Below are 15985 nucleotides of genomic sequence, written 5' to 3'. Positions count from 1 at the left end.
ATTTTTTGAAGGACTACACAAAGCAAACATTCCCTAGAGATTATAACAAAAGATATCAACAGAAACAAATTATTTTTAATTGATAACTGACCAACTAGTTTTAATCTCAAAGTTCAGAACTCAGGATTAAAGTATGTTCAATTTTTCTTTCCTTAATTTTATCTGGTTTTAAATCTCTGTGGGCTACAAAATGGCAAAGTAATTTTCTTCTTGGACCCATTCAAAGCAGAACTGTGTTTGATCAAGCAAGTTCAGGAATCTTTGTCCAATTCACTTTGAATTTTCCTGACAAACTGCCATTTTACTTCAAAACTGGCAGGATAAATCTGCAGTTATAAAGGTGTATTGTGGAACTTGAAGATAAAAATAAGGATCAAATTCATTATCGAAAAACATTTATTACCTTTAATTGAAATGATTATTCACATGACACAATAGAGCAACACACACCATACCTCCTTGAGTTCTCCTTTGCTCATGTTATCCAGATGTATTTTGGTCCAATATTTGTCGAGCAGAGCAGCGTGGCCGCTTTGCTGCCTGTACCAACCACCACCAGAACTGAATATCCTAAATCGAGGCAAAATGAAGAAACACAGTATATTGGATCTTGCTGAATAATTCAACATTTTCAGGGCATTCCTGTACATCAAATAATGTTACATGCTGCTGCTACAGCATAATGCACGTGTACAGATCACCCACTCTTTGACACTGTACTGTTACATATCTTACTTCGCCTATCTCTGCTTTTCAAATTATCTGTTCTTTTATCAGAGTGTTATTCCACCTTGCAGTGCAAAATCTCCTTAGAGATACTTGCAGAAAGACAACTGACGATAAGTCTATCAGAAGCAACATGAAGAATCCTTTGTAAAGAGAGAAGCCTGACAGAAGTGACCTGGGAAATATCTTCCACAGATCCTAAAGGATCTGTGCTCTATTCCAGAGAAGAAAAGCATCTCTAGTCCCTGTGCCCTCTACAGTCTTTCCTGATTATTTTCCTCATTCTTCAGGCTCACAGTCCATTCTTTTTTTTTTTTTTTTGTTTTTAAACTGACAACTAACTATGCAGCTATGTGTTACACTGTGGAAGTAGCCTTGCACATGCAAAGTGTTAGATACTGAGTTTGGTGTTTGGTACGGTTTTTGGTTGTTTTGGTGGTGGTTGTGGGTTTGTTGTTTTGATTTTTGGTTTTGTGTTTGGTATTTTTGTTTGTTTGGTTGGTTTTTTTTGTTATTTTTTGTTTGTTGGTTGTTTTGTTTTGTTAAATAATATTCCACAGCTGGAAACTGCAGCTGACTTACTGAATCTGCTCTAACTAGCCCAATGCAAAACTATAATTTGCTGCTATAAACTGTTTACCAAGTATACAGAAGAAAAAAATCTTAGAAAATATGGCAACCAAAAGAGAGCTGAATCCAAAAGAATCAAATCCAGAAAAAGAAGGAAAAAAGAAAATAATAAATTTATGGAAGGAAGATAAAAGCAGGAAAATTTGTTAAAGGCTTTCAAGTAAACTATAAAACATTTGAAAACCATGTAACCATTCCCCTTGTAGATATCCTAACCTTTTATCTTGATACAATAGTATGTCTTAATATACAAGAAGACATTTTGACATCTGATGCCTGAGGCATTACTGCAGTGAAAGCAGAGAGTACCTTAAATCTTCTTTTCTGGTTAGAAAACATCACAAATGTCTATATTGACATAAACTTCCACAAGTCAGATTTTCTTTATTTTTTTTTTCGCCTTCTATTTTCTTTTCATGACTCCCAAACAAAACAGCTTTATATCATTATAGACGCAGGTTTCAGTTTAAATTATTCATGAAGCTCTCAAAATATCTTCCAGGGAATACACGTATACAACTGCTTAAGGAGGTGGAATAAGAAAAACAAACCCCAGAAAACTAATCATTCAGTAGTCAGACTACCAAATACCCCAAGATCCGCAAAACTACGAAGTCTTTTACACAGCTGCTGTTTAAACTAGCCAGTCAAGACACCTTGTGAATATCAATCATAAACATTCATTACGCAGTAATTGCTGAGAGTGGTATGTTGTTTCAGTGAGGGGTTGGTTTTGTAGGGTTCCTCCTGGAAAGCTTCATTCCCTCAGCCCTGTTGAAGTGACCTTTCTGTACAAAGACTGGATTCACCCAGTAGTAATATAAGGCTGCTCTAAAGTGAAAAAAATTCCTCTCATAACTTCTGTGACTTCCATTGCTTGTTAATTGGAAATGGCTAAAATACTCCTGCCCAAGTACTTTGCATTTCCTGTCTTTGACTTAAAAATAGGATATCCATGCTCTTAACCTCATTTAACTTTAAAAGCCTACCTCCTGGTCGCAAAAAACTGGAATCCTGATGCTACTTTTAAACAGTCACCACGGCCAGGAATCAGCAACTCTCTTTTTTCCAAAAGAGGAATCAGCACAGAGATCTGAAAGAGAAGAAAATTTATAAAATGTTTTTTTTTGCCCGTGAGGCTGTGCAGACAGCACACCCATCCACACTCATTTCACACTTGAGATGCTCCAGCACTTCCACTGAGCACCACTACGTTGTCAGCAACTGCTGTTCCCCAGACTGCACTCTCAAGTGATGCTAACAGGAACTGCAGTCACCAATAATTTTAATTAGCAGTGGAAATCAGAGGTGTAATGTTTACCTATCTTCTTTCTCCTGTATCCAGATTTAACGATAAGAGAACAGAAATTACAGTCTTTACACTGCCAAGTTCAAATTAAAAGTATTTATTTTGAATTGTCAAATGAATTATTAGACACTTTTGCATCAGAAGGCTTATTTTCTTCTGAATAAAGATGACCTGCATCTCAAAGATGACGTTCTCAAACATCAACATTTTTCAGTGTATACATTGCTACTCCCTGGAGAACTCGGTATCTGTTTAATGAATCTACACTTCCATGCAGAAGGACAGTAATAATGGTGGAAAGAAAGAAGGGAGGTAGGACCACAATGATCCCTCAGCACCAAGGGAGGCAAATGTGGAGACTTTGATATGGAGAAAGGAGACAGGATGCCTGCAGGGAGGACCTGAAGAAAAGGAGAGATGAATGCAAGATACTACACAGGGAATGCAACAAACCAAGTCCACAGAAGCAAATAAGTGCATGACCCTCTGGCAGTGAAAAACTGTCTAGTATATACAAGCAGTATGTCTCAGCATTCGTATGAATTCCCTATATTTCAGAAGCCCAGAACTCAGTAAACAAACTGTCCGGTTATTTAGTCACAGAAACAATGCCTCATATGAAATGATACAAAATGAAAACAGATATGAAATAAGATAACTATCTGGAGAATGTTGAGCAGGCCTATATAGTAAAACATCTTTATGACATCGTTCTTGCAGAAGACATGCTTTCAGCAACCATTACTTCAAAAGTGAAGGATGACAGTCTAACTAGTGGTTCTGGAGCTGGAAATAGCAAATCTGTTAAAACCTATACTGCTTAATGTAAAAAAACACTTTTAATGTCCAAGCCAGAGGTAAGAAATGTGTAAGAAAAACAAACTAACTACAAAACTAAAAAAAAAACCCACACAAGAAAACACTAAAAATGCCCCCAGTACCTTCTTAACAGCACAACTCCAATACATGGATGATATTCTGTGGTGCTTGGGGCCACATTTGTTTTAAAATATTAAAACACAACTTAAAAGACACATAGCTCATTATCAGTGTCAGTTTAAATCTTCAGAGTGAAATATGGCATCAGTGGCAATGTCATGACTTCCCTAAAACGATGACAAGAACTAATTCAGCATACTATGATAGGAATGAAGACAGATTCATTCTTTCTAATCTATTTTAAATGGGGCAGTATTTTCAGCATGCTGCTGCAGAATTCATGGTGATTAGACTTCAAAAATTACTAGTATGTGCCTTAAGACTAGTACTTTACAGCAAACATGAACCTACATACCACATCCAGAGGGGCATAATCAATATCCTCCAGAAGTATCCAATGACCTTGGGTAACAGCTTGTGTCAAGGTTCCAGGTTGCCACACAAACTCTCCTGGTACGTCTGTACAACGATACATACCAAGCAGCATCTAAAACAGAAATAATCAGTAAATTAGAGACCTGCTCATTACATCCCTTAAAAACTCAGAGTAAAAACTTCAAACTACTAAAGTTGATATATAAGTAACACTTACTCAGCCTTCACATTAGTAAACAATCCATCTGATAATCTGTGCCCATCATTACACTTTTTTAATTAAGGAAAAAAAGTTTCACCCCTCCCCACCTACGATAATCTAACTGAAACAGTAATTAAAATGAACCAGATAATTGGAAGTCAATTTACAGAGCTGTGCCACCACAATTAACAATTAATAGTATAACATACAGAATTGTCTAGGGTTGCACTGAACTTTATTTTACATTTTTGAGAAATTTGTAAGAGGAATTGTAAAGCAAGTTATTCAAACACGCAAAATCAGTCAAGCGTTGCTTCCCTGTAAAGTCATAACTTCCACATTTAAGCATTCCTTAAATAATTAAGTTTATGGTTTCACTACTTTTCTCATTTAATTTACATTTCATATTTCGTACCTTGAACTTCAACATTTTTTTTCTTAATATTGTGGTCATACTCATATGTATGAAATGATACTTCTGTAGAGAACAGTCGTGAGATGGTGAGATCAACTGTTCTATGCAAGTAAAGAAGGTGCTTATGCATGCTAATAAAAACCTTCATGTAGCACTTCTGGTAGACACTGATCACCTTGGAAAACTAAATATAAATTGAGCCAAACAACATAAATCAATATCAATATATATATATATGCAAATCCAGAAGAATGTGAAATTATCTTCACCTCTGGTTTTATCTCTACAGGTAGAGTTAGATCACTATTACGTGATTAAAAGTGTCCTCAGCACCACAAGATCTTACTTCATCTCAGCTTTACCACAAAAAAGTGGGATCAGATTAAACTGACATTAGCTCACTTAAACTGAAATAAGTGTCCATACAACCTTCAGCACCAGCTTGAGCAATCTTAGAATAATTTTTTTCTCAATACAAATAATTTTTAAATAAAAATAATACTATTTAAAAAAAATCAATAGGGCTCTTCCACATAGAACAACCACAATAAAACATAATTTGAATGAAACAGATACAGCACAATTATGCACAGAATTTAAAACCTACTGAAATTTAACTCTGACTTTTCTTCACATTTATTTATTCTCACCAATATTAAGATCTATAGTACAGAGTTGGGGGCTCTGAGGTCTTAGGGTAAAAAGTTAAAGTTCTATATAAAATAATGTTTAAGTCCATGCTCTAAGTAAAAATTATGTCCGATCATCCAAATATAAAACAACACCAGTTACCTTACTATCAGTTTGATCCCCAAGCTGGACTTTCAAAATATGAGGCGGTTTTGCTCTTCCTGTAACGGATGCTAAATATTCAATTAAAGAAGTTTTGCCACATCCTATTGGTCCTTCTAATAAAACAGGATTCTGATATGCTACAGCAATAGCAAGGTTTTGAAGATTTGTGAAGGCAGATTCAACCAACACAAAATTGTTGCTGTTACTTTCCTGTTCAAACATAAAATATGAGTTACTACACTGAAACTGTTATTTTTTTCCAGGTTGTACAACAGAGAACAATTCCAAAAGTGAGTCTGACAACTTGAAAATTTTGGCCTGCAGATCTGTCAACACATGTCAAATAAAATAAAGGATTCTAAAGCTGTATTTAATGATAGATATTAAAATATATTTCATCAAAAACCTATTATAGGTGAAACACTTAGTAAAGTATATGTACAATTTGTTCCCACAGGGAATTCACACCAAGTAGTCAGTACAGGCATAGTAACTATTCAATCATAACATATGCCAATCAAATACATTTTGCAATATAAGTGAAATTAAGTCACCGGAATGGATCCAAATCACAGGACAAATCAAATAGCAGTTAGATTCAGATGATGCATGTATGAATATTAACTGTTGTATTTACTTCCTTCTGCACAGGCCAAAGTATAAGATCATCAAATTCAGTGCATGAAAAGAAAAATACGTAAATTCAGTAACATTTAAATTTTATCCAAAATGCAATTAATGTAGTTTATTGAATGGTAATTTATCAATGCTACAGATACTTTCCAAGTATTTTAACTCTCCTACAGGCATTTCGATGTAAGTGTACAGCACAAAAATTAGTGCTTTCCTGCTGAAAGGCACAGAGAAAAGAAACCAGAGTACATACTGCATCGAAACGAGTGTCTTGTATTTAAGTTTGATCTTCTTTTCAGATACAGTTTCAGGTACTTGTCTGGTTGACACTGCTAGTTTCAAGAGTACCTGCTTTCCCTCATAGTTTACTCTTACCTCTCCATCACACCTCCTCAGCTGTAACTGGAACCACCTCCCTAATGAAACTTGAACTACACTGCATACCAGATCAGTGAAATACCTGTGGCTATTCAAAAAATAAAAGTATGCCTTTTGAGGAAGTTGTCTCCTCCCTCATAGACAAAGAGTATCTTTTCAGCAATCCAGTTTACAGCATGGCCCAGTTTCAGCACAGCTGCAGCAGCAAGTCTGGCATGGGAGTAAAAATCTCCTTAAACAGCTATACAGTTTCTGTTGCTGCAATGAATTTCAAACCACACTCTCAATCCTATACACAAAGCTAGAATACAGGAAATCCAACTACAGAAGTTGGGGAGTGGGAAGAATTTTGGAGGAAATTCCTCTTTCCTTGTTTGTGCTACTCAAGAAATTCTGGATATTGGTAGTCCTCATTCTGTTCTTTGTCCTTTGTTTGTAGATCAGTGTCACAAAATCAAATAGAAATACTCAGCAAAGAGCTAGAACAGTCAAGAACAGTGGCTGCAGTTACAAAGAAGAACCCAAACAGTTCAAAACGAACACCATCTCAAGACAAAAAAGGTTAAATACTGTTTGCTTAAAAATGCTTATGCCTTCAACAATCTTCCTAAAACTGTAAGGCACTGCATTCTACATTACTTCACTCAAGTTGAGAAAACAAGTTCTTGCTCACTTCCTCTCTCCTTTTTCTGTCTTCTAGAAGAGTAAGTAGCAGCTTTGTTTTCTTTTAAGATAAGAACTAGGAATATGTTTGGAGGAAGGCTGTTCATGACATGTCTGTAGAGCACAAAAAAACTACTTCATGCAGGTAAAGGCAACTGTGCCTGACCCTGGCTTTGCTCAGCTCTGGAATATCACCCTGATGTGGACTGGAAATACTACGTAAGACTGAACATTCTTTTGTAGTATATTCGTAAGAACCTCTACATGAAGATAACATGAACAGCACTATTATGTCTTCATTGCGTCATTCCACTGCACAGCTTCTTTGTAGTGTCAATATTATGCAACTCTAACTTACAGCACACATCAAGAAAGCTAAAGATACACATATTACCCATGGTATCTCAACATCATTTAAGCAGTTCACTGCATTTAGGAATTCTTAAAAAAAAGGCACAGACTGCACCCTGGGTTACATACCTGCTCTTCAGAAACAAGCTGTAGTCTAGGTAGCACGATACCACATACAGTTACTACATTTGCAGAGAGGTCACCCGATACAATATGCCCTTGTGAATACTGAAGTTCTTTCTCCTTCTGCCAAAATGAGGAGTCTGGATTGGCCAAAACAAGGGCTTGTTCCACATTCTGCAGCTGACATTCTTCTAGCAGCCTGTGAAATCCATGTTTATTAACTCAACTGAAAGCCATCAAGAAAAACAGAGAGTGCAAGATTTTAAGCATTCTTACCTTAGTCTGAAATGTATCAGCTCCTCAGCATTGAATATCTTCTTCAGGAAAGATAATTTATGCTCATCATTCATGCATGTAACCAGAGCAAGACAGTTTGAAGTATACCTAAAAATTACATTTAGAATAAAACATGTCAAAACATAGTCTTATAAAATTTAGTTTGACAACTGTCAATTGCAACCCAAAATATCAAGATTGGAAAAACAAAACATACAGAAAACTTTCTTCATAGAAATAATTTTAGGGCTATGCGTACTGTTCTTTAATATTAGAGAAATACCTCAGAACTGAAAAAAAGCAATTCTACCACGGCACACTTTATCATTTATACACCAACTAGCTAACCTTTCTCTGAAGGACTGAATGATCAACAGAAATATAGTAAAGGAGAGCACTTTCCCAAATAAATGAAGGTAAATATATGAGACAATGAAAACTGGGTTTTCTTTGCTTGATATTTTTCTTCTCCTACTACCATTTCCCTTTCAAAATTGCTTTCTATTTAATGACATTTCTAAGATAACCCTAACACCATGAACTCAAGACTCAGTGCCAAAAGAAGCCAACAGCTCCCAAGTCTTCATTACTATATAAAGCTGCCTTGTAAAAAGAAGTCATTTAATACAAATCATAAAACACTTTTCATTTATTATACCACTGTTTCTACTTTTCAAGAACAAAGCTTTCAATAAGCTTGGCAGTGGGGGAAGAAAAAGAGTTGCCAGAAGATTGATTCATGACAAAATTTAAAAGTCAGATCATTCACTCAAGATTATTAGCTGAACAGGTAAGCCAATACCAGTTAATGAACTAGAAATTCTGTTTCTTTTTTTGAGACTATTTAAGTGTATGTCATCCTGAAGAGCTTCCTAAATGGCCAACAGATTTGTCACCACTCATGTTTCTGCCCTTCTTAAATTATACACCTTATTTTAAAATTATGTGTTACTACCATAATTCTGAATTCATGTTTACTATTCAAGACCTTTTCTTAAATTAATAAAAGGCACTACCAATATTACTACTCACATAAATAAGGTAGATTATGCGACTAGGTTGAAACCCTGCAGGCAGACACCTAACATAAAACACTCGACCAAAACCACATGCAAAGTCTGCAACAAAGCCAATTTGGAAGCATAGCTTAAATAAGCAAAGCTTTTCAGTGGCTGAAATGTCTATACACAAGCAATAGAAAACAACCAACCAACCTCCTTAATAGCATATCAACCAGAATAGTTGTAATGTGAGTTGGAGTAAGAGTACATTTATGTCTACATTTTTCTAGGCTAACCTGCTAGAATGCATGCAATACACCAACAGGCTTACAGTAGAGGTGATAAATTCACCATCTCCCATGAATTCAACTTGAGTACACTGAAGTTATTTGAAAGGATTCTCCAGACCACAGCTTTAATCACAACTAAGAGCTAGCTTATGTTTCACTCTGTGATACATGACTACAGCTTTTAAAAGATAAGTAAGAAGCATAGGTAGATACCATCAGTACAAAAGAAGATTCTTTTCTCTTTGCATGTGAACACGGTTAAACACAATTCAAGATACAGATACATCTTTTAAATGGAGAAGATCTAGGGGGGTTTAACTTACCAGCGGACTAAAGTGTCGTGACTTCTTAGGAGTGGAATACACACACTCCAGTCCCATAATTCTCGGAAAACTGATTGCTCCTTTTGTAAAAATCTATAAGCTGCCTCCATGAGGTCTCGTAACTTCATTCGCCTGCGTCCATATCGGACTGTGTTTGCATCTGAGCTCTCCAGGAAAAGCCTCTGGAAAACTGGTGATGTATTCTTAAAATACCTTAAAGCAAACCTTTAGAAGAGAGAAAGAGATGGAACACAGACATCTAAGCCAGAGAAAAGAAAAAATAGCCACTAACAAAATGTCAGGACATAGGTCCCGAGACAGTATACTGAGACCTAAGGCCTATATTTGTCCACACTTGGGAAAGACAACCACTTCAGCAACTAGCTGACAACAGATACTTTTCCTTATTAGGAATCATTACTTAATTACCAAGTGGAAACAGCACTGCCTTTGAAGAAATCTCTTCGATTGTTCATTTACTGAAAAATACTGATTTGTCTAACCTTAAATGCAGAGATTTTGGTTGTGAGCAAGTTTTAGGCCAGCTGTTTTGCTTTTCTTTTGATCATCAAGATGAAAATAACATTAGATCTTACAACACAATTTAAATAAGTTGTGTTTAAGACTCATGTTTTCTAAATCATTCAATTCAAAATGCATTTTTTATTGTAGGAGACAATCCAAACTAACTTCACCTCTGTCATCAGTGAACTCCGACGATCATTTACTCCTTAAGTTCGAACATCAAACAAAAGGACACGACATTACTCACGGCAAAACATCAGGGTGGTCAGTAACCAGCTTGCTCATTGCTACACAGAGCCTTTCATGCCGATCATGGTTGATTTGGCCACCAGCTTTAATGGCTTCTGCATTTCTTTCTAACAAATCCAACAAGATCGGTCGAACTTGACGACCAATCAATAGAGTACATTCTTTATCCAGTAGTAACTGTGCTAAAGTATCGAGGATGCATTGCCGATCCTGCTGAGTCCAAATCTAGATGAATGGAAAGAAAGAACAGGTTAAATGGGAAGTGATTTGGACTTTTAGCTTCAGAACAATTCATGCAGGACTCATAGTGAATTTTATAGGAACAAATCTCTCAAAAAACAGAAACAAGTCCAAAATTCCCAATGGAAGTACGTACTTTACACAGCTCTCCATATTTAAAAAAACTGGGAAACATGAGTGACATGCAGAATAACACCATAGAAATTACATACAAGTCCCAAAATACTAAATTATATTATACCGATGAAACACAAAGCAAATAATATTAAATTTTTTTCTGAAGAAAAAATTGGGTAAATGTTATAACAGTACATCTTTGTTCATAGAATTCCCACTGATCTCAACAGCTTGATCTCATGAAAACCACAAGACATTTAAGAATCCAAGTTCTAAAAACAGTTTGTTGCATCATGTTCACTATCTCTTTTCAAAAAAAACCCATTCAATCAATCATGATCACAACCTTATTTCCATATTTCTGATAGCAATCACAGTGAGCAATGCTCTAGACAAGAAGCAGCACGTATCTGCAGTTTTGAAGTTGACATTTTTCTTATTTTTATATAAAATGGTCTTTTAGTGCAAAAGAAAATATTAGGCTTTAAAATAGATGGAAAACATATTCACATCTGCTGGGGGGGTGGCGGGGGAATCAGGGAGCTAAACAAAAAAAGAACCACACAAACAAACAAACAAACACACACACACAAACAAAAATCACACACATATCTCCCCTCACATCCCCTCCAACTTTTCCAACTTTGTTACTGAAGAACAATCACCCATTTCTTGTATATTATGCTTACATTTATCTGGTCTTTGAGCTCATGTTATTATCCAAGCATTTCTGCACTTCCATGATGTTTAGCATATAATACAGTAGAAGTAGTTTTGATTTGTGAAAAAACGGGATTATGAATTTGCACTGTAGCAGCTTTCTTGGCAAACAGTAAATACAGCTAAGCCCTTTCCAAACAAAACAATCACTTACTAAACTCTTACAGAAATATTCAGGTAGACTTTTGTTTTAGTAATACATGCAGCCAATTTCTGCTTCTACTAGACATTTGTTATGCAGGTAAACCTGCCCCTGGGCCTGCAGATAGGACGGTTTCATTGTTAGAAGATAAATAAAAGCTTAGGACTGCAGAGGTCCTACACCTTGCCTTTGAAAGGGTGACCCCCTAAGGTTATACCACTGGCGACATGCTTCTTGAATACATGCATACTTGTTCAAGTTCCTTCCGTCTCCTGCATTTGAAAAGATATTCATCCCATAACAGCATGTAAGAAATCAGGGAAACTGCACTATATACACTACAAGCATCAAAAATGTTACATTAATTGTAAGCAGTTTCTTAAATGCTTCATGTTTATTTTTACAAAACATGGTATGTTTATCTACCTCTCATCTATAAGAACAGCAGCAACAATAATTTTAAAAATGGAGCTGAAGGTTCACATTCATCACAGAGCAAGCAAGACACTGTTCATTAGAGGGGATCACATTTTGAGCGGCAAAATGACTGACAAGCAGTTCCAAGGTTTCTCAAAGGAACTGGAGACCAATTACACTGAAAAAAAAAAAAAAAAAAAGTACCACCTTTGGTCTTCAAATCAATTACATCTTTGGCTACCCAAACAAGGCGCTTAATTTATTAACCAGAGCTTTGAATATCAAATAAAAGGAACAGTTAACAATAAAATTAGGTAACTGACTCAGTAAAATTCTGCAGTTACATGCCTACTGTATAATAAATCCATTCCATTAGCAATTTTGTGAGAGCATGCAGTTTTTTAATCATTGTGTGTATTATAGTACCCTTCAGACATATAACACTGTTCTAAAATCACAGTGGCAACATTCTCATTCTACAAAGAGACCATCTGTTTGATTTCAGAGGCTTTCAGAATCTAAATTAAAAACTGTTTGAAAAGAAGAATACTGTCAGAGGGGTTTTTTAACTAAAGGTGGCTTCGTGAAATACCCAACTTTCTCAATCAGTAGCAAAGGACAGCTGACCTGAAAGTGTTTGATTCTGGTGTTCAAATCTGGGATAGTAAATTTTCACCCACAGTTCCAAACAGCTGCTTTAAGAAAACATCACATAAGACTGTCCCTCCAAAAATAGGATTTATACACACATTGTGTATTATTAATGAAAGAGACATTAAACAGAAGCACAGCTCGGAGTGACACCTGGAGTCAAACATGATCCCAGTTGTTCCTCTGGCAGCATGCTGCACATCTCCTTCCCAAACTACACACTACATTTACTCAGTGCTCACAATGTACAGAAATCTTTATAAGAACTGAGTTAATCCAAAACACAAGATTACCAAGTGAAAAGATCACAGCAAGGAACAATCTGCGCCTATGTGAAAGCCACAATTCTGATGGTGGCTTACAGGTGCTTCCACAGAACATGACACCATACATAGATCTAACAATGGGACATTTCTATAGAGCAGGAGGGCACAACGGGTGCACATGGGAGATTCTTCTTTCCCTCCAACACAGAAACACAGGTTCTTGGCTCAGTTCCCTTATACAACAGCTCTAACACTGTATGACTCTGCAGCAATCAATTTGGCAAGATGATCCAAATTAATCCATCTTTCAAAGTCTTCCACTGGGTGGGAACATTGAACAGATAGATTTTCCACATCAGCACACTCACTAGTTTCAGGACAAGAGAAGCAACAGAAAGGTGGTGCTTGGCCTTGGGAATAAGCAAAAAGAGAACTAAGTAGGACCACGCTTTTTGGCAGCTGTCCACTTCAATGAGATGCAGCAAAACATGAGCCTGCAGTCTTTTTATAACTCACATATTTCAAGAAAAAAAGTAAAAAGGCAGGAAGACATGTAGTCTCACAAGAACAAGATAGCTTCAACTACCTGCAGAACAAGCTATAACTTCCCACACCTCCTCCAGTACATCATATTTAATAGAGCTGGACAGACTGCTCCTTCAAGGATAGCGAGAATGTTCTCTTTGACTTTGTATCGCTGTATTTATTAATACATTGTCTCCAAAAAAAAAACCACAGCCAAAAAAACACCACTAGCAGCAGTAGGAGACGAGAATACACTCCAGTATGGAAGAAAAAGTGCAAGATATCTTCCCTTATTTATAATGCTACATGATGTAAAGCCTAATTCATCTATCAAATAAAAAGCTAAAGTAATATTTTAGGACAAAACCTGCCTGTCTTAGTTGCCAGGACATCAGGACATTTTTCTGACAGCCAATGAGCAGCTGGGTGAATTTGGGACAGCTAGGTCAACTTTTTTTTTTCCTAAATTTACTAAAAAAACCCAAAGGAATAAAGGCACTTCTCAGCATCAAATGTGAAGACTGAAGGGCTATAAATAAGAGCCTACATAGAAAAATGAAAGGCAAAATGAAGGATAACAAGCTAAAACATCAACAGAATAGAACAGAAGATCTAAAATGGCGTGCTTGAGATGGCCAGTTCACTTAAGATGGTTCTATAGACTAAACAGAAGAAATATCCAAAAGGGTCAAGTTTTCTGATTTATGTCTCTACACATATGTATAGTGGCAGACACAAAGGGCAGAAACGAATAAGGATATTTTTGTACTAAAGTTCCATTCCTGATAACATTTTCACCTTCACATTAATGAACCTCTCTACTAAAAATATACCACCACAGGGAGCCAAAATACACTCATTTGCACAAAATCTGCATTTGGAATTCTACACAGGGAAATGTTTTGATTCAAACAGACCTTTAGTAACATACAGAAGCAGAAGCACATTCCAGCATTTGTGGAGCCCTACTGCTTATACAGTTTGCTTAAATTACCCACGAAATAGGCAGGAAACAAGGACTGTTTTAGAGAGCTTTTCATCCAATTTTCCTCATTGAGAATACAGAAATTTGCTGTACCTTTACAGAGTTAATGGTATACAAACATTATACAGAAAAGGTTCTGTTTCTATTACATACTGAAGCACAAACAGCAAGATCTTCCACCACCACATAAACAGTGCTTTACTATCAATCTCAAAAGACTGTTCCTTACTTAGCAGTTGAGTGCAAGTTCCATTCTATTATGGAATACTGAAGAAATAAGATGCCAGAAAGATGCAGTGAAGCTACAGAGCAAAGAGAGCTCTAGGTTTCCAGAATGCATGCTTCCCAAGTTACATACAAAGCAACTGGTAGGAAATCGGGTATGATGCCTGGAGTCAGTGGTGGTTCACTGGTCAGTGGTAGTTCACCGGCAAGATAAGCCAAACATACTCCTAGATCTGCAGCTTCCAACCTTGGAAATAGCAATTCAGTTTTCAAAAAAACATCTCATTATTCATTAATGTGCTGTTCCAGGCTCTCTGTATGTAATCACTCTTTAATAATTTACACCTAGCAAGACTTGTAAACCTGAAGTATATCTCAAAACAGTTGCCAGAAAGGAAAGGGCACAGTCTCTTTCCCAGTCTCAGATCTGGGTCACTCACTTCTGGTTCACCGCTCCATCTGTATGCTACACTACGTATCCGCTTTATCCTCATCTCTATTTCTCAGCTGTGTCTTTCTCTTGAATAGCAGCTCTTCATCACTGCTTTCCCACCAGTTAGCATCATCTCTCCAACACAGAAATATATATTCATGTTAATTTCACTTTGATCCTATGATTTATACTGATAGAAAAAGCCTTCTGTCTACTAACAGAGAACCTCCATCACCAGTATGAAAGCCTTCCCCAAACATAACTAAGCAACAGCAATTCAGACTGGAAGACAACAGTCTGAAAAAAATATAATTTAGACTTTTCATATTCAAACAAGTGGGATGTTTCCTAGATACTCAAACTGAAATATGGATTTTGAGCCCCAAAGCGCGTACACAACTGAAGTGCTTCAAAAGCTCTATTCTGAAAAGTATTAAAAATATAACATCTAATGCATCGATATTCTGTTATTAGATGCCTTTAAGTATTTCAGAGACAGAAACAAGCTAGGTCTCAACTCACCTAGAATACAGGTGTGCTTTGCAAAGTTAAGGTAGTCAAAAGATATGAAGCCAGTGAGAAGAGCACCACATTGAGATTTAAAAAATTAGGCAAATCCTAGAAAATTCAGTCCTCTACCTTTCTACCGCACAGACTGTTTCAAGGCAATTAAAGAAGACATGCATATAGCCAGGATAACATGCTGCAGCTAAGGGACTAGATACGATCTCAGGGCTCTCTAAACAACATGCCATCTCTGGCTCTCGTGTTTTCAGAGCTACCTTAAGCGACAAGGAAGATACTGAAATCTCTAACCGCGGGGCAAAATGCCTTCTCAGCAAGCGCAACAGGAGAAGTACCAGGGGACAGGGGAGAACCCACCCCACAAGACTCCACTCGCACAACCCTGAAAGGGGCGGGGAGGGGAAAGAACCGTAACTGGGTCGCACGGAAAGCGAGCGGAGGGTGTGCTCCCGTCGAGCGGCTCCGGTGCGAGGGGGCGGGAGGGGTCGCCGGGCGGGGCGGGCAGCAGACAAAGCTGCCGGGAGGAGATGGCGGCG

At 36.9% G+C, this 15985-nt stretch overlaps 1 protein-coding gene across 2 annotated transcripts in view; it reads right to left on the bottom strand.

Annotated features, from left to right (window-relative positions):
* MDN1 (midasin AAA ATPase 1) overlaps positions 1 to 15985 on the bottom strand; it is a 98934-nt gene that overhangs the window by 82611 nt on the left and 338 nt on the right. For both annotated transcript variants that reach the window (XM_065833421.2, XM_071806757.1), the window contains exons 2-9: positions 10202 to 10428; positions 9430 to 9654; positions 7816 to 7923; positions 7546 to 7738; positions 5389 to 5601; positions 3960 to 4091; positions 2346 to 2449; positions 456 to 570 (exon numbers count right to left, since the gene is read on the bottom strand). In XM_065833421.2, coding sequence (XP_065689493.2) covers positions 456 to 570; positions 2346 to 2449; positions 3960 to 4091; positions 5389 to 5601; positions 7546 to 7738; positions 7816 to 7923; positions 9430 to 9654; positions 10202 to 10428 — 1317 coding nt within the window. The remainder of the gene's footprint in view (positions 1 to 455; positions 571 to 2345; positions 2450 to 3959; positions 4092 to 5388; positions 5602 to 7545; positions 7739 to 7815; positions 7924 to 9429; positions 9655 to 10201; positions 10429 to 15985) is intronic.

Source organism: Patagioenas fasciata, chromosome 3 (genome assembly GCF_037038585.1).
Source record: "Patagioenas fasciata isolate bPatFas1 chromosome 3, bPatFas1.hap1, whole genome shotgun sequence".
In the NCBI taxonomy this organism is placed as follows: domain Eukaryota; kingdom Metazoa; phylum Chordata; class Aves; order Columbiformes; family Columbidae; genus Patagioenas; species Patagioenas fasciata.
Note: the sequence above shows the minus strand (reverse complement) of the source record. Positions and strands in the feature narration are given on the sequence as shown.